At 47.8% G+C, this 26,261-nt stretch overlaps 1 protein-coding gene across 9 annotated transcripts in view; it reads right to left on the bottom strand.

Annotated features, from left to right (window-relative positions):
- Positions 1-26,261, bottom strand: part of Tom1l2 (target of myb1 like 2 membrane trafficking protein) — a 58,686-nt gene that overhangs the window by 17,379 nt on the left and 15,046 nt on the right. For 7 of the 9 annotated variants that reach the window (XR_006854506.2, XR_006854507.2, XM_046456707.1 and 4 more), the window contains exons 4-9: positions 17,364-17,498; positions 15,607-15,765; positions 12,939-13,055; positions 4,321-4,454; positions 1,618-1,666; positions 834-957 (exon numbers count right to left, since the gene is read on the bottom strand). Coding sequence is in view for 7 of the 9 variants with exons in the window: in XM_046456707.1 (XP_046312663.1) it covers positions 834-957; positions 1,618-1,666; positions 4,321-4,454; positions 12,939-13,055; positions 15,607-15,765; positions 17,364-17,498 (718 nt within the window). In the remaining 2 variants the exon portion in view is untranslated. The remainder of the gene's footprint in view (positions 1-833; positions 958-1,617; positions 1,667-4,320; positions 4,455-12,938; positions 13,056-15,606; positions 15,766-17,363; positions 17,499-26,261) is intronic. The other 2 variants (XM_046456711.1, XM_058583212.1) reach the window with 1 other exon arrangement.

The following is a 26,261-nucleotide window of genomic DNA, read 5'->3' as shown; positions in this document are numbered from 1 at the left end:
ACACTTTTTAAGAAGGGAGGCAGCAGAATCCATTTTGAATGTTAGGTATTAAATCTGGTGCCTATAGTTGGACAGACTGAAGGCAGAGATACCTGTTACAATAGAGACAGATATAGAAAATATTGGAATGGCTACAGATACAGAAATATCGAGACGCTAGACCTGCTGCAAGTGATAGGCCATTAAATAAGTTTAATTCAATTGAAAAGAATTGAAGGTAGAGAAATATTCCCCATAAAAGAAAACAGAAAAGCAAGGTAGAAGAATTTTGAGTGTTATGCTTATTAATTATGTCAATATTATAACTTTGTTATAAATTGGTATCATCTAGTATAAACAAAGCATCTAGAGTTATATACACACATTTACTATGGAAAAGAGGGGAGTTTCTAGCAAGTTTTAGAAAACAGAACACTTTCATCTAATGTATAACTCAAGGAGAGCAAATGTGTCAGTGCCACCACCACCTCCTACTTCTCAGCCCATTGCAGACATCTTCAGTCAGTCAGTCATCTCTTAGGCCCTGAAGTGGCTCTAGTATTAAACCTGTGTTCCAAGCAGTCAATGAACTGAAACCAATTTGCCAGCCTTGGCCTAGTTATGCTGAAGCGTAGACGTTCCTCAACTTTGCTTTCCAACACAGGTTTAAACTTCAAATTTAGGAAAAAAAGTTATAAATTGAAAGGGGTACACTTTGGCTAGGACTCAGAAATACATCTTTCTGGATTCTTCAAAAGGTTCTCTTCTGGCCTTCCAATACAGAGAAAGACATAGCTTGTAAAGGAGGCCAAATGGCTGTAGGCAGCCTCTTTACACGGCTGTGCAACACTCACCCAAGCCTGCGAGCTGGGAGGAGAGGGAAGATGGGGGTGCCGTGCTCCCCACCACTGGGCTCATCACAGCAGGAGAGCCAGGGCCCAGGTCTATCAAGTTATCTTCAGTCACTTCATTCAGCACCTGTTGGGACATTGAGGTTGGCGGTGAGGCCTCCATTCCCTGGGCTGAGAGCCAAGGTAAAAGCCAGGACCTAGCTGGATGCAGTGGTACAGGCCTGTAAACCCAGTGGCACAGGAAGCTGAGGCAGGAGGATCACAAGTTCAAGGCCAGCCTCAGCAACGTAGCAAGGCCCTAAGCAACTTGGTGAGACCCTGTCTCAAAGTAAAAATTAAAAAAAAAAAATTAAAACAAAACAAAACACTGGGGATGGAGCTTAGCGGTAAACTGCCCCTGGGCTCAATCCCCAGTACTGGGGGAAGAAAAAAAAAAAAAAACAAACAAACCCAGGACCCGTGTTTTTACCACAGGAGCAAGGGGGCTCCCCTCACCCACCTTCAGAATCACAGTGGGCCCAGGCTGTCAGTGAGCCCCACACTGGCCTCCCCTGCTCCCCAACTAGAAGGAGGCAGTACTGAGTCACAGGATGGTGACTGCCTGGGAGCTCTGGACGTGGGCTTTCTTGCCACCCTCTCCTCAAGGGTGCCTTCCAGCCCTGCTCCATCTGCCATCAAGCAGACATTTTATTCCCAGTTAGAAAACCTAGAAGCCAGGCCCAACTGGGACAGGTCTGTGTGAGGGGGACAGCCTCACAAGTACAGGGACGTCTAAAGGCACACTTACTCCATTGCTGGCATTCTGAACTGATCGGCCCGACCTGTATCGCTGGAACCTAACAAGGAAGGGAAAGGAGAAGTAAGGAAGGAGGGGCCTTGTGTGGCCTGCCATGCTCATGGTCCTGTGAAGAGTGCTGGGTACTCAGCAGAGGATGAGGCTCCAGGGAGGGGACCAGGCAGTCCCATTTGGGGACAGCAGAGTAGACTCCACATATACACCTTCCTCTGTGTGGAGCTCCTACCTCCCAGGAGGATGAACTTCTCTGCCTCTCCCACAGGTTCCCTGATTCTGGCCCCTGGGGTCAACCACTTTCCCTAGAGGCATCATGCCGCATGCCCATCTACAGAGCCAGGCCCTAACTGCAGACCCCTCTCTACTCCTGCTCCTGAGGCTCAGTTACCCCCACCTTCATCTCTGGAGAAAGGAGGTAGTGAGGCATGGGCACAGGGCCATAGCCAAGGCCTGGTGAAAGGGCTTGCCAGAAGCTGTAGGGAGGTTTAGGCCAACCACCCAGAGTGCCAGGAGGGCAGGGTGGGCTGGCCCTTCCAGGGCCAGTCTCTTCTGCACCATCAGCAGATGGCCACAGATGGGGCTTGCCTGTGGACAACTGCAGAACATTTCCCTTCTGCCACACCCAAGTCATCTTCGTACCAGGTGGGACTGCAAGAGCAGCTGGGATGTGTGTATGTGTGTGGGGGGAACAATAGGTCCTGTCCAACACCATATTTAAAAGCTCCTAACACCATAGGCCAAGAGGTAGCCCAGAGACTTTCTATAGATGGGACTTGAGAAACTGGGATTTAGGGAGCTGCACTGCTTCATGTTTGCTGCCAACTTGGTAGGTCAGTACTTGGTGACAAGGAATTCCCAGGAGGAATGATCTGGCTGGGCCATGTGTATCGACTGCAGATTAAAAAAAATTTTTTTTCCAGTAGAGTTCTAAAAGGAGAACAGAGATATTAATATATCTGAAACACTCTTAATCATGGGGTATTATCTTTCCCACACTCTCTTCAAGGGACCTACAGTCTAACCATGATGGCATCTCAGGGCCAGTGGCCTGAGGTAGCACCTCCGAGTCCTCTGCAACACTGGGACTGGTGTAGATGACAAGGCCCACACCAGTTCCGGTTATTCTATTCTAGCTAGAGTTTAAATGACTCAAACAGGTCAAAACCCAAGCTCGGGGCTGGGGTTGTGGCCAGTAGTAGAGCGCTTGCCTAGCATGTGTGAGGCACTGGGTGCGATCCCTGGCACCACATAAAAATAAACAAATAAAATAAAAGGTATTATGTCCATCTACAACTAAATAAAATAAAATAAAATAAAAACCAAAAAAAAGAACAAATTTCTTAAAAAAAAAGAATCAAGCTCATTTAGCATAGGGAAACTGAGACCGTATGGCAAGACAAGGGGGTTTCAGGGTAAAAGTGAGGGTGCCTTGGATCTGCTCCTATTCTTTGATTGGTAGACAAGGGGTCTGTTGGGTGGCCACACAATCCTACTGCAGAGGAGTCTTCACCTTTTAGATGGGCACAGGAACATCTATCCTTACTGCCACCATCAGAAGTTGAAGAAACCCAAGAAAGTGACAACCACCACATCAATCTCTGAGCCCCTAGAGGTAATGCAAATGCAACATTTGTTCCCCTGACCCTAATGGGTACCAGATCCATTTGTCCTCCTGACCAGTCCACATAGTAAGCCATGATCAGCTGACAGAAGGGCCAGAACAAGTCTCCAGGGAACTCATGCTACTGTCCTGCTTCTTTTATTTATTTATTTTTTATTTTTAAAATATTTTTTTAGTTTTAGATGGACATAACTTTAATAATTTATCTATTTTTATGTGGTGCTGGGGATCGAACCCAGTGCCTCACACATGCTAGGCAGGCGCTCTACCACTGAGCCACAACCCCAGCCCTGCTCTGCCTTCTTGAGCCTGATCTTTAATGGGAGAAGGCTGGCCTGACAGAGGTCCTTTCTGGTCCTCCACTGGCTCATTCAGGAGAGCCCACGGTGCATCCATCATGATGTAGAGATGAGAACTGCACCTCCTACTTGAAACCAGTCCAAATATGTTTTGGACGTTGTCCTGAGGAAGTCTTTGGAAAAGGAAAGGAATTTTCAAGTTTGTTACTTGAAGCCTAAAAGTGATTTGGCTGCAGAAAGAACTGAAAAGAATGCGTGTGTTTCCTTAAGCAGCAGCAGCAGCAGCAATCTGGCACTTACACCCTGCCTGCTTCTCCGGAACACTCTAGACACGCTGACATTTACAAAAAGAAAGCTCTTTTTCTTTTTACAAGATGGGAAAGAGGAAATCCTTTTTCTTAGCAGAGGTTTTTTTCCCCTTTAATCCTTTTCAAACTCAAAGGATCATCAAAGGAGCAGGTGCAGAAACTCCAGGCCCAGACCCCCCAGTCCTGGTCCTCCCTGAGGCAGGTCATGCGGGGAGGCAGAGCAGCCTGAGGCTTATAAAGGGCAAAGTGAATTCTGCACGTCAACTTCCTGCTGCTTGTTCCCAGGAGAACAAGAAGCATTTTCTCTGTCATCCAGGGGAACAAATTAGCATCTCTGATGAGTATTTTCCAACTCTAATCTCTCTGTCTGTGTATGTCTCTCTCCCCTTTGTTTATCAAAGATATCCCTCTGTTATGGCAACAATCTTTTCAAGAGAAAAAAAGAAACAAAAAGGACTCTGGCTCCCACCTCTCATAGCGGAGGAAGACATTGTTGAGGTCATCATTGACATGCAGCAATTCCTCGGTGACTTCCTCGTTGGACACGCGGGAGATGAGCTCCACGATGCGGTGCTGCATGGCCCGGCAGGTCCTGTTCAGCTCCTAGGGAACACAGGCACCTCTGCAGAGCCTGCTGGGAACGCTTTTTGTCACGTTCTATTGCCTTTGAAAAGATTTGTACTGATTCTTAAAAGTCACAGAAGGAGTACATGCTTGTTCATAAAACCAGACGTGTGCAGAATGCAAAGGAAAAAGCTCCCTCCTCACCGTCTGCCCCTCCCACCCCAGGAAACGGGTGCTTTTCCAGTGCATGAACAAGTGTCCACATGTACAGACAGTTGTTGTGTGAATATGAGTACATCATTTTTAAAATATAAAAATGCAATTCTTAGGGGCTGAGGTTGTAGCTCAGTGGTACAGTGCTTGCCTAACATGAACAAGGCCCTGGGTTCTATCCCCAGCAATGAAGGAAAACACACACACACACACACACACACACAATCATATGTGCTTGCAAAAATGTGATTCTTTGTGGCTTGCTTTTTCCCTTCAACAAAATATTTCAGACCCATTTCCCTCATCATTGGGTACAGAATGACTCAATCCTTTGTGTGTGCACTGTAATGTAGCTTATCATTCTGCCATGTTGGGCATGTGACTTGTGTGTGTTCTCTCTTTGTTTGGCTAACCCAAATAATGTAGCAGTGAATACTTGCACACATACATGTTCACACACTTACTGCACTTCCACAGGCAGAGTTCCTCAGGAGGGGAATTTTTGAATTAAGTAGTACGTATGGTCTTTTAGAATACTGACTGGTAATAGTCAGAGGCTCTCCAAAAAGGATGACATCAGTTTATTCATACTACCAGCAATGGCATAAGTATATTTTATGACCATATAGGTGCTGTGCGGTGGCACAACTGTCACTGTGTAGAGGTCTTGGAAGCTCCACCAACTCCCATAGGCCAAAGATGATAATCACACACCACCAGTCACCACAGGAGCCTCTCAACCTTTGGAAGCAATGTCCCCTGAGGACAGAGCCTTGTACTTTATGGCCTGGCTTCTGTGAGCCTTCCCTGCCCCAGAACAGCCACCTCACTAACACTCTCACTTAAACTTGTTTGGGAAGCCCCCTCAAATACCTTCCAGGCCCCTGCCCTCTTGTATGCCAGACTGAGGACGCTACAGATGAGATCAGTGCCAGGCCTGTCAGGCTGGCTCCTCAACTTCCCTGACTACATGAGCTGCCTGCGGACAAAGCTCCAAATCCCAACAGGGTGAAGGGAGGGCCAGGATGCCGTCCTTACCTACCTGGACGCTGGAGGCAGCTGATGAGTCAGTGAGTTAAGGAATGAAGTTTCCCTTCCTGCAGCTCAGTCTCAGAATTACCTCAGTTTGAAAATGTGTCTGGCAGAAGTAACTGATCCATTTGCAGCAGGCAAAAGCAATCTCTGCTTAGCTCCTGCTTTCGTCACACCATCTGGCTGCCTGGGCCAGGGCTCCTTCCTACCAGATCATGACCTTCTTGAGTGGAACGCTGTCATATATTCACCCGTGGATGTCCTTAAGCTGAGCACTGAGTCGTGCACAGTGAAGACGTCCAAGGGGCATCTGCTGAATTGGGTCACTGAGGTGGTCAAATGAGCAAAGTAGGGAATCCCAGGCAGTCCTTCTGCAGGCTCCCCAGGACCTGGCAACACAGCGCCTGCCTCAGGGTTGCCACTGCTGGGTTCTCGTCAGCCTCCCACTCTAGACCAAGGCTCCATGTCATTCTTCCTAGCTCCCAGGAAGGCAGGCAGGCAGGCAGGCCACATCCCCTCAGCCCACATGCAGTCCACATGCAGTCCATGGCATCAGACAACATTTCTTTCTTTTTTTTTTTTTTGTTTGTGGTGCTGGGGATCGAACCCAGGGCCTTGTGCATGTGAAGCAAGCACTCTGCCAACTGAGCTATACCCCAGCCCTCAGACAGTATTTCTGATTTCACTGCTACAAGGCCTACGCTGGGCCTACCCTTCAGGTAGGAACAGGGGGGACCTTAATGGGTTGCTTTGTCTTTCTCTCCTCCTGGTGCTCAGTCCCAGGGCTCCTTTCCTAAGAATGGGGACAGCTGGGGAAGAAGACCTGACCACGTGGATGGACCCAGAATCACCTGAGTACAGTCATATTTTTCAAGGCAGAAAGAACCTGGATATGTGCAGCTGGGTGCTCATGAGTTTGGTTTCACATTGATAACAAGCTTCCTTGGAGATTCCTCAACCCTGGATCTGGTCATCTTGCTGAGCCCTGACTCTCTGACCATGGCAATGTTGCCGTTTGTCTTGGTTCTACCCTCAGCCAGAATGGTGCTGTCAGACTCTCTTGGTCACTGGGGAAAGAAAGCCAGTATCTGAATCTTTTCAGATTTTTCTCTAAATAGACTCCCAGTGTTGGCTTTCCCAAGACTCCTGCCTTAGGCAATCATTCCTAAGAGTCTTCCAGTGAAGACAGATCCTACCACATAAGCTCAGGGCAGGCAAACATGGCCCTTGTCTGGTGCTTGGGTAAAGCAACAAGCCCTGGCTACACTTGGTTGCGGCAGGGGAAGGAAGAAAGCCCATCACTTGTCACTATAAGGCATAAGACCTACAAGTCAGAGAAGTGTTGGGAGGAACATTATGGGAAATAGCTTTAAGGTTCTCCAGAACCTTGGGGTATCAGAAACCAACCCCAACATACCTCTAACCCCTTAGACTTTCCAAGACAGCAGGTGGCCTCAGGCACTCACCATGCAGCTCAGGGGCTGCTGAGAAGTCAGCCTGCTGCTTGTAATATCTCTTACTTTCTTTTCCATCACTTCCACTCATCCTTCAAGACCTTAGGGTGTTTCCCCACCCCAGTATCTCATCATGCAAAACTTCAAACATACAGCAAAGTAAACATACTACCACTTGTAGTCTACCCTCAATTCCGGGACCCCCAGCCACTGATTCTCATCATTTTCTCACAGCATTATAAACACACCTTAACTGCAGCTGCCAAGCCAGACGACATCAGAGCTCTTCTGGGAGAGCCTCCAGCCTCCAAGTGATAACCAGCCCTACCACTACCCTGAACTGTGGGAGTCTCAGGACAAGAGCAGGCCTGGGGTGTTCCCCTGGATTCAGAGAGATGCCAAACCAGACTCTTCAGCAAGCTTCAGGGAATGTCTCTAAAATGTGACTACAAACCCTCAAGCACCAAGAGAGCTGAATGAGAGAAGACAAGGGCTCATCTCTCTCTCTCCCATAGCGTTCCAGCTGGGTACTGAGACCAAGCAGCAGGCAGCAAGTGGCCATGAGCAGATAAGCAATCCACGGCCCTGATGCTCTCCCTGCATAAAATAAGGGGGCTGCATACATGTGTAACAAGGGGGAAGTGCCACAGAATGTCACTGCATTGCCCTAGGGCAGCCAGGGCAACTCTGCTTTTATGTATTTTAAACATTGTCATTCTCTGTAGAATTTTATTTGTGGAGGAAAGGGTTCCATTACTTTCAAATACTGTTTGGAAAGTGCTAGAGGATTACTGAGGCACTAACATTATGACCTCAGCTTGGAGGAAGAATGAGACCCAAAGGTATAGACTGTAGAGATTTCATGGATGCTAAGTGCCAGAAACATCCACTATAGCCTCACTTTTGCTGCCTCGTCCCCACTACTTCCTGCGGGGTGGCAGCAGAGATGGTCCTCACGCCTCTGGCAGAGCCTCACAGGCTTCCGTCCTAGAGGGGCATCCCAACGGCTTTTCCCAGCCTTTCACCCAGAGATAGGTCCACAGGGTCTCTAGGGGTCTCGGTACAGAGAAAGTTACCATTCTTGGCTTTAAAGCATTTTAAGTTACTGTTTCAGAAAGGAAGAAAAGCTGGGCACCGTGGTGCACAACTGTAATATCAGCTACTAGGGGAAGATGAGGCAGGAGGATGCAAATTCAAGGTCAACCTCGGCAATTTAGCAAGACCCTAATGAAAATAGAAAACAGAAAAAGGTCAGGGGTGTGGGGGTGTAGCTCAGTGGTATAGTACCCCTGAGTTCATGCCCAGTACTTAAAAAAAAAAAAGATTTTCTGTCACCACCACACCAGATGGCCACCCACATGGCCTCCCCAGTGTCATCCAAGCCAGCCCTATGGCATGCTCAGTTTCAGACTTCCCCATCTCCCTCCACCTCTAAAGCACCAGACAGAGTGACTTCTTCTTGGTCTAAGGTACTCAAGAGCTCATAGCAAGCCCAGGACACCCTTTCAACTACACAGGAGCTGGAAAGCTGGACAGGAATCCCCCCAGTGTCACAGATTACAGCTTCAGCTTCCTATTTCTGGTTCTCAACAGAGAGGGAGGACAGCTGGTCACTTAGGCAAAAGTATTCCATCTATCAGAAGACCTTATTAAATATCTTCTCTTTTCTGTTGAATTAATTAATTTCAGGTCTTTTTCTTTTCTTCAAGGGACAGTCCCAGCCCCACCTCACAAAAGTCTTTTAATCATCCTTGTTGTTTCCTCTGGACCCTCTCTCAGTTCCCAGAAGCATGGAAGAAGATCCTAAAAGCCTGTTCTGTTGCCACAAGGGCACTGGGAGGGAGAAAAAAGTCTGTTAGCAAGAAAGGGGAAATAATGAAGCGCAACATGCAGAATAAACCAGATTTCTCTAGAGAAAATGGTTTTGGCCATTCTTTGTTGAAATCAGATGCAAGAAGCAAGGAGAGATATACCATCTGCTACTTAAAGGAACAAATTTGGAGTCAGCTTCTTTTGTTGTCTGATGAATGGCCATTGAAGAACGTCCATTTTTTACACCATTGGATGAATTAAAAGTTATTATTAATTGAAAGCAAAGCTCAAAAGCCTAAATTAAGAGGGAGAGGGCACCAGATGATGGAATCGGATCTTTTGAGATCCTAGGAAGTGGCACTCAGCTCCAGATAAAGGCATGTGCTTTAGCAGGGACAGATGCTGTTTCACATTTTGGGCCTACACTCAAGGGTCCATGCACAGGATTAGGAGGATGTGGCTCAACAGCCCCACAGATTGGGAAGGGTTTTATATGATGGAAGCTCTCCTTTTGACAATTTCTGACTTGTGACATTGATGAGTTGCCTGCTCATCAATAAGGTGAGCTATCAAGAGCCACACCTGTTCCATGAAGAGACTGGGCAGTGGGCAGGGCCCATGGCAATCTTGTAATACTCAAGGACCCACCATGTAGAAAGGAATTCATTTTGTTCTGTTGTCTAGGACAGACCAGGGTCGAAGCCTCAGAAAAACAGATTTGAGCTCGAGAAAGCAGAAGAGCTTTCTAACAGTGGTCATAGAAGTGACAACCTGTGGAGGACTTGCCTGAGCCCAGCCCAGTGCCACACACCTGCATGGTAAGTAAATGCAATCACTTCAGGCCACCAAGGGAGAAGCAGATGGAGAGAGGGCTGGAGACTTGCCTGGTATCACTTGGCTCATCAGTGGGAAGATGAGGATATGCACCCAGTGATCTGTAAACCATGTTCTCTCCACCTTGTGCTATTTCCAAAGTCTAACCAAGACCTCTATCTAAAAATAAAGTGCTTTCAGGGTCTGTGGGAACAGCCTGTAATTAGGGATGTGGGGGGGGGGAAACCCCAAACAGCAGGCACTAGGACAAATGCTGGAGAGGAAGCCTGAGCACAAGTGTGGAGTTGGACTAACAGCCCAGAAGGTCTCTCTCAGCTCAAGGAGTGGAGGGGTCAACAACCGGCCTGAGAGGCGTTGCTGTGTTCCCACTCCAGGCATCCTGCTTCCCTTTTTCTCGGGTTCATGCTAACCTGACCAAACAGGGGTCCAGAGTGGACTCAGCCTTTCTTTAGATACCAGCCACCTGCCCACCAGTCCTCAGGCAAATTGCTCACCAGCTTCCCTGCTGTTCTTGCTGGGCTGTAGGAGGGTACGCCAGAGAACTGTGCCAGGCACAGGAAAAATCAGGATATAACCTGCCCACAATTACGATTGGCCACACCAGAGCACCCCAGGGCTGACCCTCCGGATGACCTCTCTTCCCACTCCCTCTACTTTCTAGACATCAATTTACACTTGAATCAGGAGCAGCTTCTGTTGGTGGGGAGATCAGGGCTGGTGACAAATGTGTTTATTTCCACGGCCCTGGCCAGCACTCTGAGCTCTGGCTGCGGCTGCTCTGAGCACTTTGGATGTCCTCCAGCTTGACTGAGGGGTCTGGGACAGATTCTGATCCCAGGGCTTTCCGAGCAGTCTGTGGCATTTTCCCATGTGGAAGGCTCACTGTTCCGTGCTGCACCGACCCTTGGGAGCTCCTGCCTGCTGGCTTCTGACAGCCAGGGAAGAAGAGGGAGGATGTCAGGCACGTGGCCACCAGCCAGGAGCACTGAATATGTTCACACGATCCTGCCCACTCTCACATCTCCCATGCCGAAAGGACAGCCTCCCACAGGCCCCCAGAATTGGCCTTTTTCTGTTTGATTTATACGACAGCAGTGAGGGCTGGGAGGCTCAGAGTTGGAACAAAACAGAGGAAAAGAAAACGTCATGGGAAGCAACCTATTTTTGAAAACTGTGAGCTGATGCCAGGAGATTAGGTTCTGTTTGTCTTGGCTGAAGGGCTTGTTTAAAAAACAACAACAACAACAAAAACCACACAGACACACACACAGAGACACACGCACACACACATACTAGCATGCATGCACGTGCACATGAGTGCACGCGCACACACACACAGAGTATTCCTGCTGTCTGGGTCTGCTCTGGCTGTCTGGAAGCATCTTGGCTTTGTTCAACACACCGCCTGCTGCCAGGAGCTCAGTTCTGTCCAGAGCAAACCCCCCTGTCAGCAGGAATTCCGACGCTGACACAGCACAAAGCTGCCTCAAGAGGCCCTCTTGGTTTCTGAACGGCCCTCAGATTCCTGTGCATCTGGGTAATGCCTGGCAGCTGCCTTCCTGTAGGCTGGGGATGGAGGCCAATGACAATGCATTAAAGGGAGGCAAGTCCCATGGAGTGTGACACATGGATAGTTGATCCCGCTGAGCCGAACAGTCAGGTGTCAGGAATAGGTCTGGAAACTAGGGGCTGCTTGAGCTCCTCACTAGGGCTAGGTCAAGGGTACGCTTCTTAGCTTCAAGAGCAGCTTGGTGTCCAGGTTACATGGAGGAAAGCTGTCCTTCTATTGTGAAGTCTTCCAGAGCAGGGACTATAGCTCCTGCCTGTTTGCGGCCCTGGGGCTGTGCTCTGAGCTGGTCCTAGTGCAGGGCTCCACCCACCCTCACCCTCACAGGAGCTGATGGTCTGGAATGGGGACTGGGCACTCCAAGAAGTAGCCTGGGACAAGGTTAAGCCACCAGGAATGTGCTGTCCCAAAGGGTAAGGCCACGAGAGTCAAGCTGCCCAGGGAGTCAGTGTGTGCCAATAGCAGGGTGGGAGGTGTGGTACTCAGGAGCCAAGGCTGATGACTGAGTACCAACCAGAAACAGAAGCAGCAGGTGCAGTGAGAGCCACTCACACCAGGTTGCCCAGTCAGGCTGGCTCCTGACCTGTCTACTTCCATGTCTTGCAACCTGCTATAAAGACCTGGCATTTGTAGTTCACAGTATCCTTTCTCCACCTCTCTAGAAGGTCATTGCTCCTGAGGGCAGTGTTGCTGCCATTTTCTACAAATGTCAGAGTCATCTGAGGCTAGTATGGTCACTGGCTTTGGGCCTGGTTGGCCTGGGAAATAGATCCAAAAGGGGCTCCTGCTTCTAGTCCAAGGATGGGACGGCAGGCGAGCTTGCTCAAGGGCCCTTTCTTGCCATGTCCGAGGTTTGTAGTGTAGGCTCGGGGTTTGGCTCAGTGGCACAGCACTTTCTTGGCATGCATGAGGCTCTGCATTTGATCCCCACTATTGGAAAAAAAATTTTTGAAGGGTGATCAGAGTTGGGAGGCCAGGTACAGCAGCTCCTTGGAAATCATGATGTGAGCCTGGGCCTCAGCATTTGGGAAGAGAACAGGAGCTTCAAGTTCACTCCAGTCTCAGGAATTCCTGACTCAGGGTGGGGGTGGGGGAAGGGCCCTACGTGCTGTCATGGCTACACAATGGGCCCCGCTACACAATGTCCGTGATCTGACAACAGGCAGCAAAGGCACACACAGACTGGGACACATAGCATCATCTCAACTAGATTTAAAATAAACACAGCAAACACCCTGAAAGGAAATACAACAAAAAGTCAACAGTGGTTATTGTGGATGTGTGGGTTACAGAAAATTATTTTGTTCTTGACTTTCTTTTTCGTTTGATGGACATGTACTCTACAATTGGCACTTTCTAATCAGGACAACATATAATTAAGGAAAATAAAAAATAAGGTGGTAGTGGTCTCTATCTGTCCCTAGGAGAGCACGAGGCTATGAGCCCCCAAGGACTTAATCCTTCCTGACAACAATGCTACCAAACTGTCCAAACTCACGGTTGTGACGTCCCCAAGAGGGGTCCTGCCACAGCGTGCAGCAGTGGTGCTGCCCCCACAGGCTGTGACCCTGTGCTCAGCCCTGCAACTCCACAAAACGGGGTTCTCCTCACCTGAAGCAGCTCCAGGTCTGATGAATCTTCCTGTCCAGGGACCATCTCTGTTAACATCTCCGACATGACTTTTGTGTTTCCCCGGACAACGTCCAGCTCACTCCGCAGCCTGGCAATCTGTAGTGTGGCAGGGAGGAAGGAGCCAAGGGGAGGTCAGTGATCTGCGCTTGGAAGATCCGAACCAGCCAGCCCCACAGGATGGGGATGGTCCCATCCACCACGACACCCACGTCATTCTGAGTGTATGCTCTAGGATCTGCCTTCTCTTTTCCCTCTGGCTGCCTGGGAGGGGACGGCAGCTTGGCAGCTCAGAAGAACTGAATGCGGGAGCAAGGCTGTCCCAGAGGCCCTGGTCACCAACGGTCAGTCACAGGTGCCTCTCTGCCTGTGACGCTAACTGAAGAGCAGTGTGCAGTGACGGGAACTGGGGCAGAAAAAACTGAAGAACCAAGCTTGCGGTCTCAGCACTCTCCCCACAGGACCTCACGGTTACAGGCTCTGCCCCTTGAGTGTCATCATCTAAAAGCTACGATTCTCTGGGAGGCCTTCCAGTGCTAAGAACACTTTTCTGGTGTGGCAATGATAAGAGGAGGAGCAAGAGAAAAATCATAGGGGGCATTCCCCCACACCCAGCTCCCTACCTGGTAACCTGACCTTGAAAAATCTCCCACCCATTAGCACCCCTAGGCAGAGGCCCCGCACACTCTCCAGCAGAGACACAGTAGACCACATAAACCGCCTCTTCTGGGTCTCCAGCCCTGAGTTTCTCTAAACCCCTTCGAGGCATCTGTGGAAGCCACAAGGACCTTCCTTGTCCACAGTGAGATATCCTGGAAAAATTTCCATAGACCTGTCTATTGCTGATGGAAGACCAACACACACTAGACAGAGAACTGTCGGGACAGTAGAAGGAGCTCCGAAAGATTCAGCAAGCTTAGGGCTCTACCACCCAGAGATGGACCCGACTCTCTGGGTCTAGGGAAAGGCCTAACCCCAGACCCCATGGGTCGCTGCGCTGCCCATCCAGCAAATGGGCACACACGTACTCTCTCTGCCCCACATGTGGGCTCCACTCCTGTGCTCATCTGCACTGGGACTCTGATCAAGCGACACCTCCTCTCCTCAGTCAGCCCTTTTCTGCTCTCTCTTGCCTGCCCTGAGGTGGAAACGGCCACTCCCAGCCTCCTTCAGCCTCTCCTGGGCAAGTGGGCTCTCTCAGCAGACCCTTAACTTCTCAGGGCTGTGTGGTGGTTGAGTTCTGTACCCTTAGCACAGGGACAAGGACGGGAGACCTCAATCCGTCAGAGAGAGATGGTCCAAGTCCTGAGAGGCTCTTGTTGCCTGGCTCGCCTGATGGATGGCTTCAATGCCTTGGCCATGAAGAGGTTTCTGGGCAGGGAGGCCCAGGCATGCTACCTGGTGACCACACTGAAGCCTTGGGGTCTCTAGGTCAGGCTGGGCACCAGCCTTCTGTCTCGCTTCCATGCCCCCTGGCGGCAACTGGTGCCATGCACCCGGGCCCTCTCCCTCTCTCCAGACCGTCCTCTTGGCTGTTCTGGCACTGGAAAGCCCGACCCAGCACCTGCTGCACTGAAGGTCAGTGAGCCAAGGGACTCAGAGACTATCCAACTTCAAACACATTCTGCCTTCCCTCAAAGCACACAGTGACAGTTCTGCCCATGGAGGCAGCGCCTAGAGCCAAAGCCTTCTGCCCCAGGGCTTCCATTTTAGGGAAGACCTCATGTGTGTAAAGAGGAGGAGTGGCACTCAGTGACCCAGGCCCACAAGCAGTAAAGCCCCACTGATGTCAACACTGGTGTCACCTACACACAATCCCCTGACTCCTCTATTTCAGTGAGGTTTCATAATAACTACGTGTCACAATGAGGAAATAAGGATTCTGAAGTACAAACATTTGAGATCATTTTTTCAAAGCTTAAGAATTCTTAAATTTTAACTCTTAATTCTTAAATTTTAATGGAAATTCTATAGATTCATCTGAAGACCAGTCTTAACAATGCATCTAAAAATAGTGGTTTGGGGTAAAACTGCATCAGCTTATCAGAACGTAATCCAGGGAATGGGGCAGTGTTTGGGATAAAGCAAACAGAGTGCTTCTGGAGGCCTCCCTGACTTTGGACTCTGCCCCCACCGGCACCTTCTTCTCTGATGGCTGACATTTCCTATGGGACTGACGTAAACCTCTTTGTGTGACAGACAAGTTCATTCACAACTCAACTGCATTCCTCTGCTTTTGGCCTCACTTTATGCAACGATTTCTTCCTCTACCTGGGTCCAACACCCACATCAGCCATTTCCCAATGATTCCCAATCCTTTGTGTTTTGCATGCACTGATGCTACCGCCTGAGCAGGGCCTCACCTGACAAAGCCCCATGCCTGTTCCAGGGTCCTCACTGCCTCAGCTCCTGGGCTCTCTTCCAGGGACTGCTCAACCCTGGTACACCAGAGCACTGGGCTCTGCTCCTCACCATGGTGTGACCACACTCTATTATGATCGTCTTGCAGTCATCTCCCCCAGGTCTTGGGTCCTTCCATCTTTGTGCCCCACACCCAGGGCACTCCCTGGCCTGGGTAGGCTTCTATATGCTGGGAAGGTGAAGGAGGGTCATCAGCTGGCTTGTTTATGGCCCAGAAGCACACAAGTACCTGTTCTGAATTGGCCGTGATGGGACCAGTCACACTGAGAGCCGGGGCCTGGGGAGCGGAGTAGGAAGCAGGAGGAGGCGAGGAATAGGAGCTGGCATTGGTCCTCTGCTGCGACTGGGACCTGGGCATGGTCGAGGCTGGATCTACTTCTGGGACACTCTGGCATGGCAACAAAAAAGTCCTCCGTTTTGTTGGGCTGCCTGTGTGGCCAGACCAGGCACCTCCCCCAGCCTGGGCTGTGCTTTCTATCAGAGTTCACAGAGCCCACCCGATTTTACCATCTGGGCAGTGAAGCCACCAGTGGTGGCTCCTCCCTCCACACTCCTCACAAGGTCTCCTGTCCTTGTCCCTAGCAGACAACCAGTGTAACTCCAAGAGGCTGTGGAGAATGCTCCATGAGCATTCTGGTCATAGTTCCATTGTTAAGACCACCTTGGGATCCAAGTGGAAGGAGGGCTGTTATTAAGTTTTGCTAATCATGAATCTTTATTTGGAACCATAAGATTACGTTTTGGCCTTTACAAGTAGATTAATATAAATAGCAATTATGCAATTTACTGAATGTTCTTTGTAATTATAGGAACAACACTGTTCTGTGTCATTATTAGAAGAATAAAGCAGGTTATGTTTATTCCACTAAGCATAGTAAGTGGTTTGGAGGGATCATAATGAGAATAATGCCTTGTGCTTTCCTTCAAAGCATGTGGGGATGGACTGTTCTGTCCATAGAGGTAGGGCATCTCAAATAACCTTGTGAACATTACTGCATATGTTCACAAGAGACACACACATAGCACACTGTCCTCCTTGAAGACATGAGCAGATGAGGGCCAGCAAGGCCAAATGTGCTATGACTGGTGCTTCTCCAGACCTGGAGCTTTTCAGGCTCTCTCCTTGAGCTAGGAGCTGGTTCCCAGTCAATAACAGGATCAGATTCCCTGTGAAACCATGACTGGCATCATGTGCGTGACTTCTTTCCATGTTTTTTGGGGGCATTACAGTTGTACATCTGCATGCTCTTAATTCTGAAGTGCAGAGCTGCCCCGTCCACTGCTGGCATCTGAGAGTGTCGGTGGGATGCTCAGACACAGACCATTCCTGGGCTCTGCATCCCACAGCTGCTGGAATTCAAAGATTTCTAGACTGATGTTGAAGGCTCATAGATCAAAATACATTTGAGATCCATCTAATTGGGCTGGGGACACTCTGGGACTTCGGTGTAGAGAGTGTACTTAGCATGCATGACGCCCTGGGTTCAACTGCTAGCACCATATTAAAAGAAAAGGAAAATAAAACATTTGATTTACACAGTTGAAAAAAGTAAACACTGCTCTTTGCTGGAGTAAGAGTAAAGTCACCCTGCTGTACCGCTCTGAGGTGCTTTGGTGCTGACAGGAAAGAGGACAGATTCCCATAACACCTTCTACAGGCCTTGGCAGAGCAGGTGCTAATGACCCTCACAGGATGGCTCCGCCCAAGCAGCCATTTCCATGAAAACGCCTGAACTGATCCCTCTATTATATTCCTCCACAGTCAGTGTGAAAACCAGGGGGGGACACTGCTGCCACTTAATCACCAGTAAACCAGCTGTCTCACTTCTGCATTCCCCTTGTTATTAAAAAGAAATGCCCTGGAGCTTTAAGAAAGCATGATGACAAGCTGAATAATTCAAAGGCAGTGGCAGAAGGGTGGTGGCAGCGGCTTGGCTCCCCTGTTCTACAGTCCATCGTTCTAGAAAATGCCAGCTGGACGCTTACCCGCTGGGGTGTATGGATGGGAGACAGCGCATCCAAGTCTGCCATGGGAAATTCGACCCCCTTCCTCTTCAGCTCCTCATAGATGTGCACAACACCGGTGAGGTCAGGACTGCTCCGAAAGGCATCAGCCCACGCCTAGGAGGAGAGAGCACAGCCTGTTAGGAAATGGTTCTTAGCCAGGCCTGTCACAGTGCTGGAAAGTCAGCGCAAGCCCTCTGCAATGCCAAGTGCACTGGCAAAACCTATTCTGCTCCTCTCTTCCTGCAATCGCTGCCACGACAAGGCTGGCAAGAGCCTGGCTTTCAGCAGTGCTACTGGGTGTGCACAAAACCACAAAACTTACTTCAGCATGTATTTCCTTGGAGAGGAGGCAGAGAAATAACACCCATGTACTGTGGTGCATCCTAAAATACAGGCATTTTCCTAATGGCAAGGAAATCAATTGCTGGGGCTGTTTAGCTAAAGAGAACAGAAGGCTCGCGGTGATGCCTCTGAGTAGAACATCCACCCTCACCTGTGGAAGCGGGAACTGTAGGCAAATTGAGCAGAAAGGAAAGGAGAAATTGATGTGCGATGGGAAATTCAGGCTCACTCTAGGTTTCCTCAATAAATCAGCAACCACTGACACTGAGCTCGCTCGCCAAGCCCAGACCTGTTGTTGGCAGGTGAGCTGACTCTAACCCAAGGGCGTAAGAGCACATTAGGAGCCGGACTGTGGGCCAATGGCCAAGGTTCACCCCCAGCAATCCTGCTCCCAGACCGTGCTTCTTTCTTGATGTTGCACTCTGATGATTTCAACATACACCTGCCCAAACAGAAAAACCGAATGGAAAGCATGACCACTACACTCCCTTAAATGAAAACACAACAGAGAGGGAAGAGCAGAAATTTAAATCGAGCACCACTTCTGTTGACTTGTGAAACTCAATAGTTAAAAATACTCATACACACACCCTGTTCTTTGGAAGTTACAGAATGTATTAAAAAACTGAAATATAGAGCTGGGGAGATAGCTAAGTGGTAAAGCACTTGCCTAGCATTCATGAGGCCCTGGGTTCAATCCCCATCACCACATAAACAAATAAATAGATAACAACAATAGACACACGCACACACACACACACATACACATCATTTAAAAAAAAAACCACAAAACTGAAGTATAAGTGTCACCTCTAGTGTGTCCCTTCACTACATATAGGAACCCAGAGGGGGCAGTACCTCCTGTGCCCATGCCACTGCCCAGTCTGTCACCATCATGACATTTAACTGTCTCCTACCTCCACCAATGCATTCCAACCAAACCAGAGGCAGCCACAGAATCTCTCTCTCTCTCTCTTTTTTTTTTTTTTTTTTTTTTTGGATACCAGGGATTGAACTCAGTGGCACTTGACCACTGAGCCCCATCCCCAGCCCTATTTTATATTTTATTTAGAGACAAGGTCTCACTGAGTTGCTTAGTGCCTTGCTTTTGTTGAGTCTGGCTTTGAACTCTTGATCCTCCTGCCTCAGCCTTCCGAGCTGCTGGGATTCCAGGCATGCGCCACAGCACCCAGCAGAAACTCTCTCTTTAACCAACAGATCTGTTCAAAGTTAAAAGGTCAGCTTCCAAAAAGCCTCCTTAATTACCACCAGTGCTTCTCACTTACTATGCACAGCACTGTCAGCCTGGCTTTCCTTGATGCCCTTAATTTGCATACTTGGGGATTTAACGCCACCACAGCATCAGGACAGCCTTTCTGGGCCAACACTTCCTTCTGGATTCTGAAGGGAACTGAAGGTGCCTACAGAAGCTGTCAGGAAGGCCCAGCTGGAAGAGCTACGCTGCCTCCACCTGCCTTACCACAGCGCCCCCTGTCGCCTGCTCCATTGCATCTATCCCACTGAAAACTCAGCTGAGTCCTGAGACGCAGCCTCAAAATGCTCTGGTGTTTTCATGTAGGGTCTAAACTTCAGAGGCTAGGGGCTGGGGTATAGTTCAGCAGTAGAGCACTTGCCTAACATGCACGAGGTCCTGGGTTCCAACTCCAGCACCACACAAGCACAAATAAAATAAAAACAAAACAACTGCCGCAGTCTGGCTGGGCACAATCAGGAGCCACTTGTCAAAAGAAACTAACTTTATTTTTAGAACCACACACGACAAAGAAAATAGTCTCTCAGGAAAAACCCTCAGAGCCTCAACTGCCACCACCGGCTTTCCCCAAGCCTCTCTCTCCCCCCCAAGCTTCTCCCCACCTCCCACAATCCTCCTGCTCTTGAGGCCGATTGGCTGGGTCACGTGGGCGGAGCCAAAAAAGTCCCCCAATGAGCAGCTCTGTGGTCTGAAAGGGCAGGGAAACAGTCCAATGAGCATCACCGCAGAGGAGCCAATCAGCTAGATGTTGCTGGGGCCGAGGAGCCAATCAGCTAGATGTTGCTGGGGCTGCTGTGAGCCAATCATCAGCCGGCAGCTGGAAGTTTGCTGGCAGCTGGAAGTTTGCTGGGGCCCCTCAGGCTGTGGCTCTCAACATCTCCCCCTCTCTGTTTAAACAACAAGCATGTGGCTTAGGGACCGTGCCTGTTAGGCAGTCCAATTCAACATATGGTCCTTACCCGTCATCGGATGAACTGACCTCTAGGCGTCAGCCTCCTGTCTTAGGTTGGTACCACTGCAATTGGATCATACCCGTCACTGACTACCGGTCCAGCATACAGCCATACTTGTGGATAGGCCTTTGCACCTGTGGGGGGGTGAGGTTCTTTGCCTCACCTCTGTTGGCCCCCAAATTTTAGACCATCACTAGTAGAGGAGGATGCAAAATGCCATGACATTAAGCCAATTGAGGGCTCCTTTGAAAAATTGTACCACCGGTGACATCATCAGCAAAAATACCCCAACACTACCATAAGTCGCTGCACCAACAGATAGTTCACAATGCATATAGGTGAGCTCACAATGTGTCCAGGCAAGTTCTGCAAGCAGTTCAGTGATGGCTATTGTAGAAGCTGTAGATTGGTTTTATCTTTGACTTCACCAGCACTGGGATGAAGATAGGAATTCTGGCAATAATGGCTAAAGAAAAAATTATGTAACATTCCAGAAGGCACTAAAAGAAAACAATTTTCTTAACAATTTACATTGTCTTCACCGGCACTGGGATGAAGATAGGAATTCTGGCAATAATGGCTAAAGAAAAAATTATGTAACATTACAGAAGGCACTAAAAGAAAACAATTTTCTTAACAATTTACATTGTCTTTAAGAGAATTATTAAATATAATGAAAAGGAAAGGTGAAAGTAAACAAACAGATCTGTTAACCTTCTTTTTTGTTTACATATTAAAACAATCCTCAACAGTTGTTTACCCAATTTAAATTAAACCATATAAATCACGTGAAAAAAAATATTTGGATCCATTTTATCATGAGCGCTCATCATATATGATATATGGACATACGTACATTCAAACATATAACACAAAACACAAGTGTGCACACATAATATAATACATACAACACATAACATTATAGTAAAGGCCTTATAACTTTTTACAGGTGAAATCTCCATTGCAATGTTTAAAAACTCTATAGTCAAAAAATAGAACTGATCATCAAAACATTAACCTAGGTCTGTATGAGCTCAAAAAACAAAATAGAACTTCATGATATGGCAAAGGGCAATAATAAAATAGATATTGAAAAAAGCATCCTGGTTCTGTTGCAGATGTAAGAATAGCCAAACTGGAGTTTTGGATATCAGTTGTTATGGATTTGAGCCAAATCATCTTCTTTTTGGTCTGTAGAAATCGCTTTAGTTAATCTTTCTGGAATCCAAATCGGCTGCTGTTCTCCCTGTGGAAACACATAAACAGACCCCCGACTCCAGACAATCACTGGGTCAGGACCTTGGTTAATCTCTCTGGAATCCAAATCGGCTGCTGTTCTCCCTGTGGAAACACACAAACAGACCCCCGACTCCAGACAATTACTGGGTCAGGACCTTTCCATTGTCCTGTTAGAATATCCTTCCAAAGTACCTTGGGCTTATGTACATTTTTTGGACACATATGCCTTTCCGCAGCACTAAGTCCTGATGAATCCAAATTTAAAAAGTTTAGAGTAAAAAGGGTTATTTTAAGTTTATCTTTGGGGAATATATACCCCTTCCCAATTCCTTCTTTTTGCTTTAATAAGTACATTTTAATAGTTTGATGAGCTCTTTCAACTATGCCTTGTCCCTGTGGATTGTATGGGATTCCTGTTATATGAGTAATGCCAAATGTTGAGCAAAATTGTTTAAAAGAGGTAGAAGTATAACCAGGGGCATTATCTGTTTTTAACTGTTTTGGAACACCCACAGTGGCAAAATTTTGTAAGCAATGAGCTATAACATCTTTAGTTTTTTCTCCGGCATGAAGGGAGCCCATCAAAAATCCAGAAGAAGTATCAACTGTAACATGCAAATATTTTAATTTTCCAAATTCTGGCAAGTGTGTGACGTCCATCTGCCAAATATGGTTAGGTATCAATCCTCTAGGATTGACTCCAAGATTAACTTGTGGTAAAAAGGTCACACAATTTTGACATTGTTTTATTATTTGTCTAGCTTGTTCCTTAGTTATTTTAAAACGCTTTTGTAAAGTATTAGCATTGACATGGAACTTTTTATGAAAATTTATAGCTTCTTCTAGTGTAGAGAAAATATGTATGTCATGTGTAGTTTTATCTGCTAAATCATTGCCCAAACTAAGGGCTCCAGGCAATCCTGTATGTGCCCTGATATGTCCTATAAAGAATGGATCTTTTCTGTCCCAGATTAGACTTTGTATAGTGGAAAGCAAAGAGAAAACAGTAGAAGAAGGGGAAATCCTACCAGCATCTTCAAGAGATACTATAGCATTAACTACATACTGACTATCAGAAAATAAATTAAATACAGAATCTTTAAACATCACAAAAGCTTGTAAAACTGCATTAAGCTCTACCTTTTGAGCTGATTGTTTGGGTACTAAAAATGTAAAAGTTTGATCAGGGGTAACTACTGCTGCTGTACCATTATTTGACCCATCAGTGAATATATTTGGAGCATTCATGATAGGTGTTTTTCTTGTCATTTTTGGAAAAATTACAGGATGCAATGACCAAAAAGACAATAAAGGATTAGATGGTAAGTGGTTATCAAATGAAACATTAGATTTACACATGATTATTGCCCAAGTATTTAACTCATTAGCTAACTCATCAATTTGATTCATAGTATATGGAGTAATAATTTTATTGGGAGAAATTCCAAACACTCCCTTTGCTGCTTTTATTCCTTTGAGTATTAATTGTCCTACAGCCTCAGGATACCTAGTAAGAATAGTGTTAGGAGAATAAGATAAATGTATCCATAATAATGGACCTTCTTGCCAAAATACTCCTGTAGGAATATTTTTTGTTGGTAGTACAATAAATAATAAAGGCAAACTTATATCAATTCTATCCAAATGCATATTTTCCATATATGTTTCAATGATTTTTAATGCCTTTCTTGCTTCAGGCGTTAACATTCGGGGTGAATTTGGATCTGATGGACCTTTTAGGATATCAAATAAAGGTCCCAACTCTCCTGTTGGTATACCTAAATAAGGCCTTATCCAATTTATGTCTCCTAATAACTTTTGAAAGTCATTAAGTGATTTGAGTTGATCTACTCGTATTTGAATTTTTGGTGGACGGACCATGGTTGAGGATAATAGAACTCCTAAATAATTAATTGGAAAATTTAATTGTACTTTATCTATTGCTATCTCTAGATTATAATTTTTTAATAAGTTTGTAAGTGTGGCATAACATTCTAGCAATGTGTTTTTATCTTTGTGTGCTAATAATACATCATCCATATAGTGAAATATTTGTAGTTCAGGATTTTGATTTCTAAGTGGCTGGATTACTTTGTTAACATAAATTTGACACATAGTTGGGCTGTTAGCCATCCCTTGAGGGAGTACTTTATACTCAAGAGTCTAAAGAGCATATTCACAGCCCCCTGGGGGAGAATAAGAGGGAAAAATGCTTGGTGGTGCCTTCTGGTGCCACTCCAGGCCTATTTCTATAGAGTTACAAACAATTTCAGGGACCCCGTTTATTTCCCTGGCTTCACACCCAAGCTGAATTTGAGATTGCAAGAAAACAGACTAAAGAGCCATGCCATGTTTTTCTTTCTAGCCAATGAACATTTCCCTGGGTGCCCTCTTCCATGGCACTCTCCTCCCCTACATTCAGTCACCTAGTAGCTGTGCCTGCCACCAGAGGTCTGGAGAGGAAATGCATATCACAGGATGGGTCCGTGGATTCTCCTGCTAGTAGTTCTTCCCTAGGCTCAGGGTAAGAAAACTATCCTCTGAAAATGTGGGATGTAGTCCCATGCCAGCCCAGGACCAGGGGACAGAGATAGTCTGTGTTCTGGAAAAGGAGCCACTGGGCGTGCTAGGAGGCGCAGATATACAAGGAAAGAATTTAGAGGCCTTTCAGGTCCCTTCTGTCCTTTCCCAGGCCCACACACTCCTGGCCTCAGTAACCTGGGCTTCTGAGAGGCCCTGCCTTGTCAGGGCAAACTCTTCTCTTTGCCTAGGCAAGCAGAGTTGGCATCTGTTACTTGCAGCCAAGCAATCTTGGCTAATGCGCCCTGTCCCCACCTGCCACAATTCTAGCCCCTGTCTGGGACCCCTGTGCAGTCTGGGTGAGATGGCTGCTAACAGAGCATATGTTCCTGACAGCCATCTCCACTGCACAAGATTCTGATACCAACAGAGGAACACATGGGGGTGGGGAGGACTTTAAAGGAACAGTCATATGTGGAAATCCAGAGATGGGAGAAATCCAGAGATGCTGTGTGTCTCCAACATCTTCTTAGAACATGCCTAAGTAACTGCTCCTGTTGCCCCAGCCAAGTCAGCCACCTCCAGAAGGTGACAGTCTCTTGCCCTTGCACAGAGAAGGCAGCCAGCTGACATTTGTCAGGTTAAACTGAATTCTGTTCTCTTAATTACTAAGCATCCTTATTTTCCCACTTCAGAGAACAGAGGAAAGATGGCCACTTAGGCTGTCAGCAGACTGAAATGACAGTGCTAATGGGCCCCCACTGGAGGGCTGAGCCAGGGGAGAATCCTCCCTGGGGAGGGGGAGCAAATCCTGGGAGGTCTGGTCGGCCCTGAGTCCCAGGAGCAGGGGGTTGGGGAGGGCGGGGGCTGCCTCCCTGATGGCTGCCTTATCCAAAAGCCAAGTGTCATGGCAGCAGCAACGTTGGCATTCTCTCAGGGTCCCCTATCACAGGAACTGGCCAGTTAAGAACTGAGTGGCCATCTGACAGGAAGTCACACTCTTTAGATAATTCCCTCTTTTCCTGTAGCCTGTGGCTACAGTGTTGGGAGGCTGAAGGCCCCAGAGGCAAGTCTAGTGAGGGGAATAAAGGAGAGATATGCTCATGTTTTTATTTCCTTCATTTCTCTGGACTGTATGCCAAACTGCAGACACAAACACAACCCCCTCCTATTCACTGCTGTGTCTCTCAGGGTTTTGACAGTCTTCAGACATCAACTTTCAGACTGACAGACAATTGCTGATTGAAACTATGGGTTCTGAGATAACTGTGGACAAAAGGAGGCTGTCTTCTCCTGCTTATGTCCCCAGCTCAGACTTCCTGATCCCTGTGACAGGGTCCCTAGGGGGCTGCCTGTCCACACAGAATGTGGCCAGAGGCCTTCACTTAAGGGAATCTAGTGGTTGTGTTTTTCACTGGATTCTGAGGCAGCCACCAGGCCTCTGACACCTTCAAAGAACACAGCCCCTGCAGCCCCTTCCAGCCCTCCTGCCCCCACTTCCATCACCACCTGGATCCTTCCTACTTTCCTCAGTGGAGAGTATTTTTAGACTCTATTGCTGGAGTGCGGACGGTGGGGTGGCGAGGCACGGCCAGGCTGAGGTTGTTCTACCAGGGTGATTCCATTCCTGTTCCTCAAAACAATAAGGGAAAGCCTGAGGGAGACTGTAGAGGGAGAGCAGCATTCTTGTCTTCTCAGTGAATGAGACTTCATGTGAGGAAAGAGAGAGGAACATGAGCAACAAAACCAGCCAAGGAAACCTTAGGGGCGAAGTGAAAGGTGGCAGTGGAGAAGCCTGTAATATCAAGGAGCACTGGGAGGTTGTAACCAGGGTTTTCTGCTCCCTGTGTCTTTCTCAGTTGGCCTACCAGGGAGACTAGCCCTACCCAGAGGATCAGACACCATGTTGGGGTGGGGGGGGTGATCCACCGAGCCCTTGTACCTGAGTCGGGTGCAGAGTCCTAGAACCATGATGCCCATGCATAATTCATGCACTGGGCTTGGTCTCGGGGAACACAGAAGACATTCTTCTTCCAGCTTTCTGAGTGTCAGGACCCTCTGGAATACACGGGCCCGCGGGATTGTTTTTCTGGGGGGGTTGGTGACAGGGTGGCTGTGGATGTCTAGAGGGCAGCCTAAAGACACAAGAAACCTTGATGAGGGACAGGTTTGAGTGTAGGGTGGGGTACCAGTGGATTGTCTTCACAGTTGGCCATGGGGGGCTGAAGATGGCAAATATATACCACTGGAAGTGCCACTTTTGTCCAAATCTGTGACCAGCACTCAAGGAAGGGAACTGGGGGACAGTGAGCTAGGGACAGGTGACATGACAGGACAAGCTCCATTACCCATTTCCCTCAGGGCACAGAAGACTTTAGAAAAGCCATTTTAAGCGTTGGGTATGTGGTTCAATGGTAGAGCATCTGCCTAGCATGTGCGAGGCAAAAAAAGTCTGAGTGCCCTAAATTTATTCATTGGTCCACCCTGTTGTTACAGAAGCCACACTGTCCAGTAGCTCTGAGTGCCGCTCTTGTCTGTGTTGGATGACCA

This window comes from Marmota monax, unplaced genomic scaffold (assembly GCF_021218885.2).
Source record: "Marmota monax isolate L192 unplaced genomic scaffold, Marmota_monax_Labrador192_F-V1.1 WCK01_AAM20220418_F8-fsc00291, whole genome shotgun sequence".
NCBI lineage: Eukaryota > Metazoa > Chordata > Mammalia > Rodentia > Sciuridae > Marmota > Marmota monax.
Note: the sequence above shows the minus strand (reverse complement) of the source record. Positions and strands in the feature narration are given on the sequence as shown.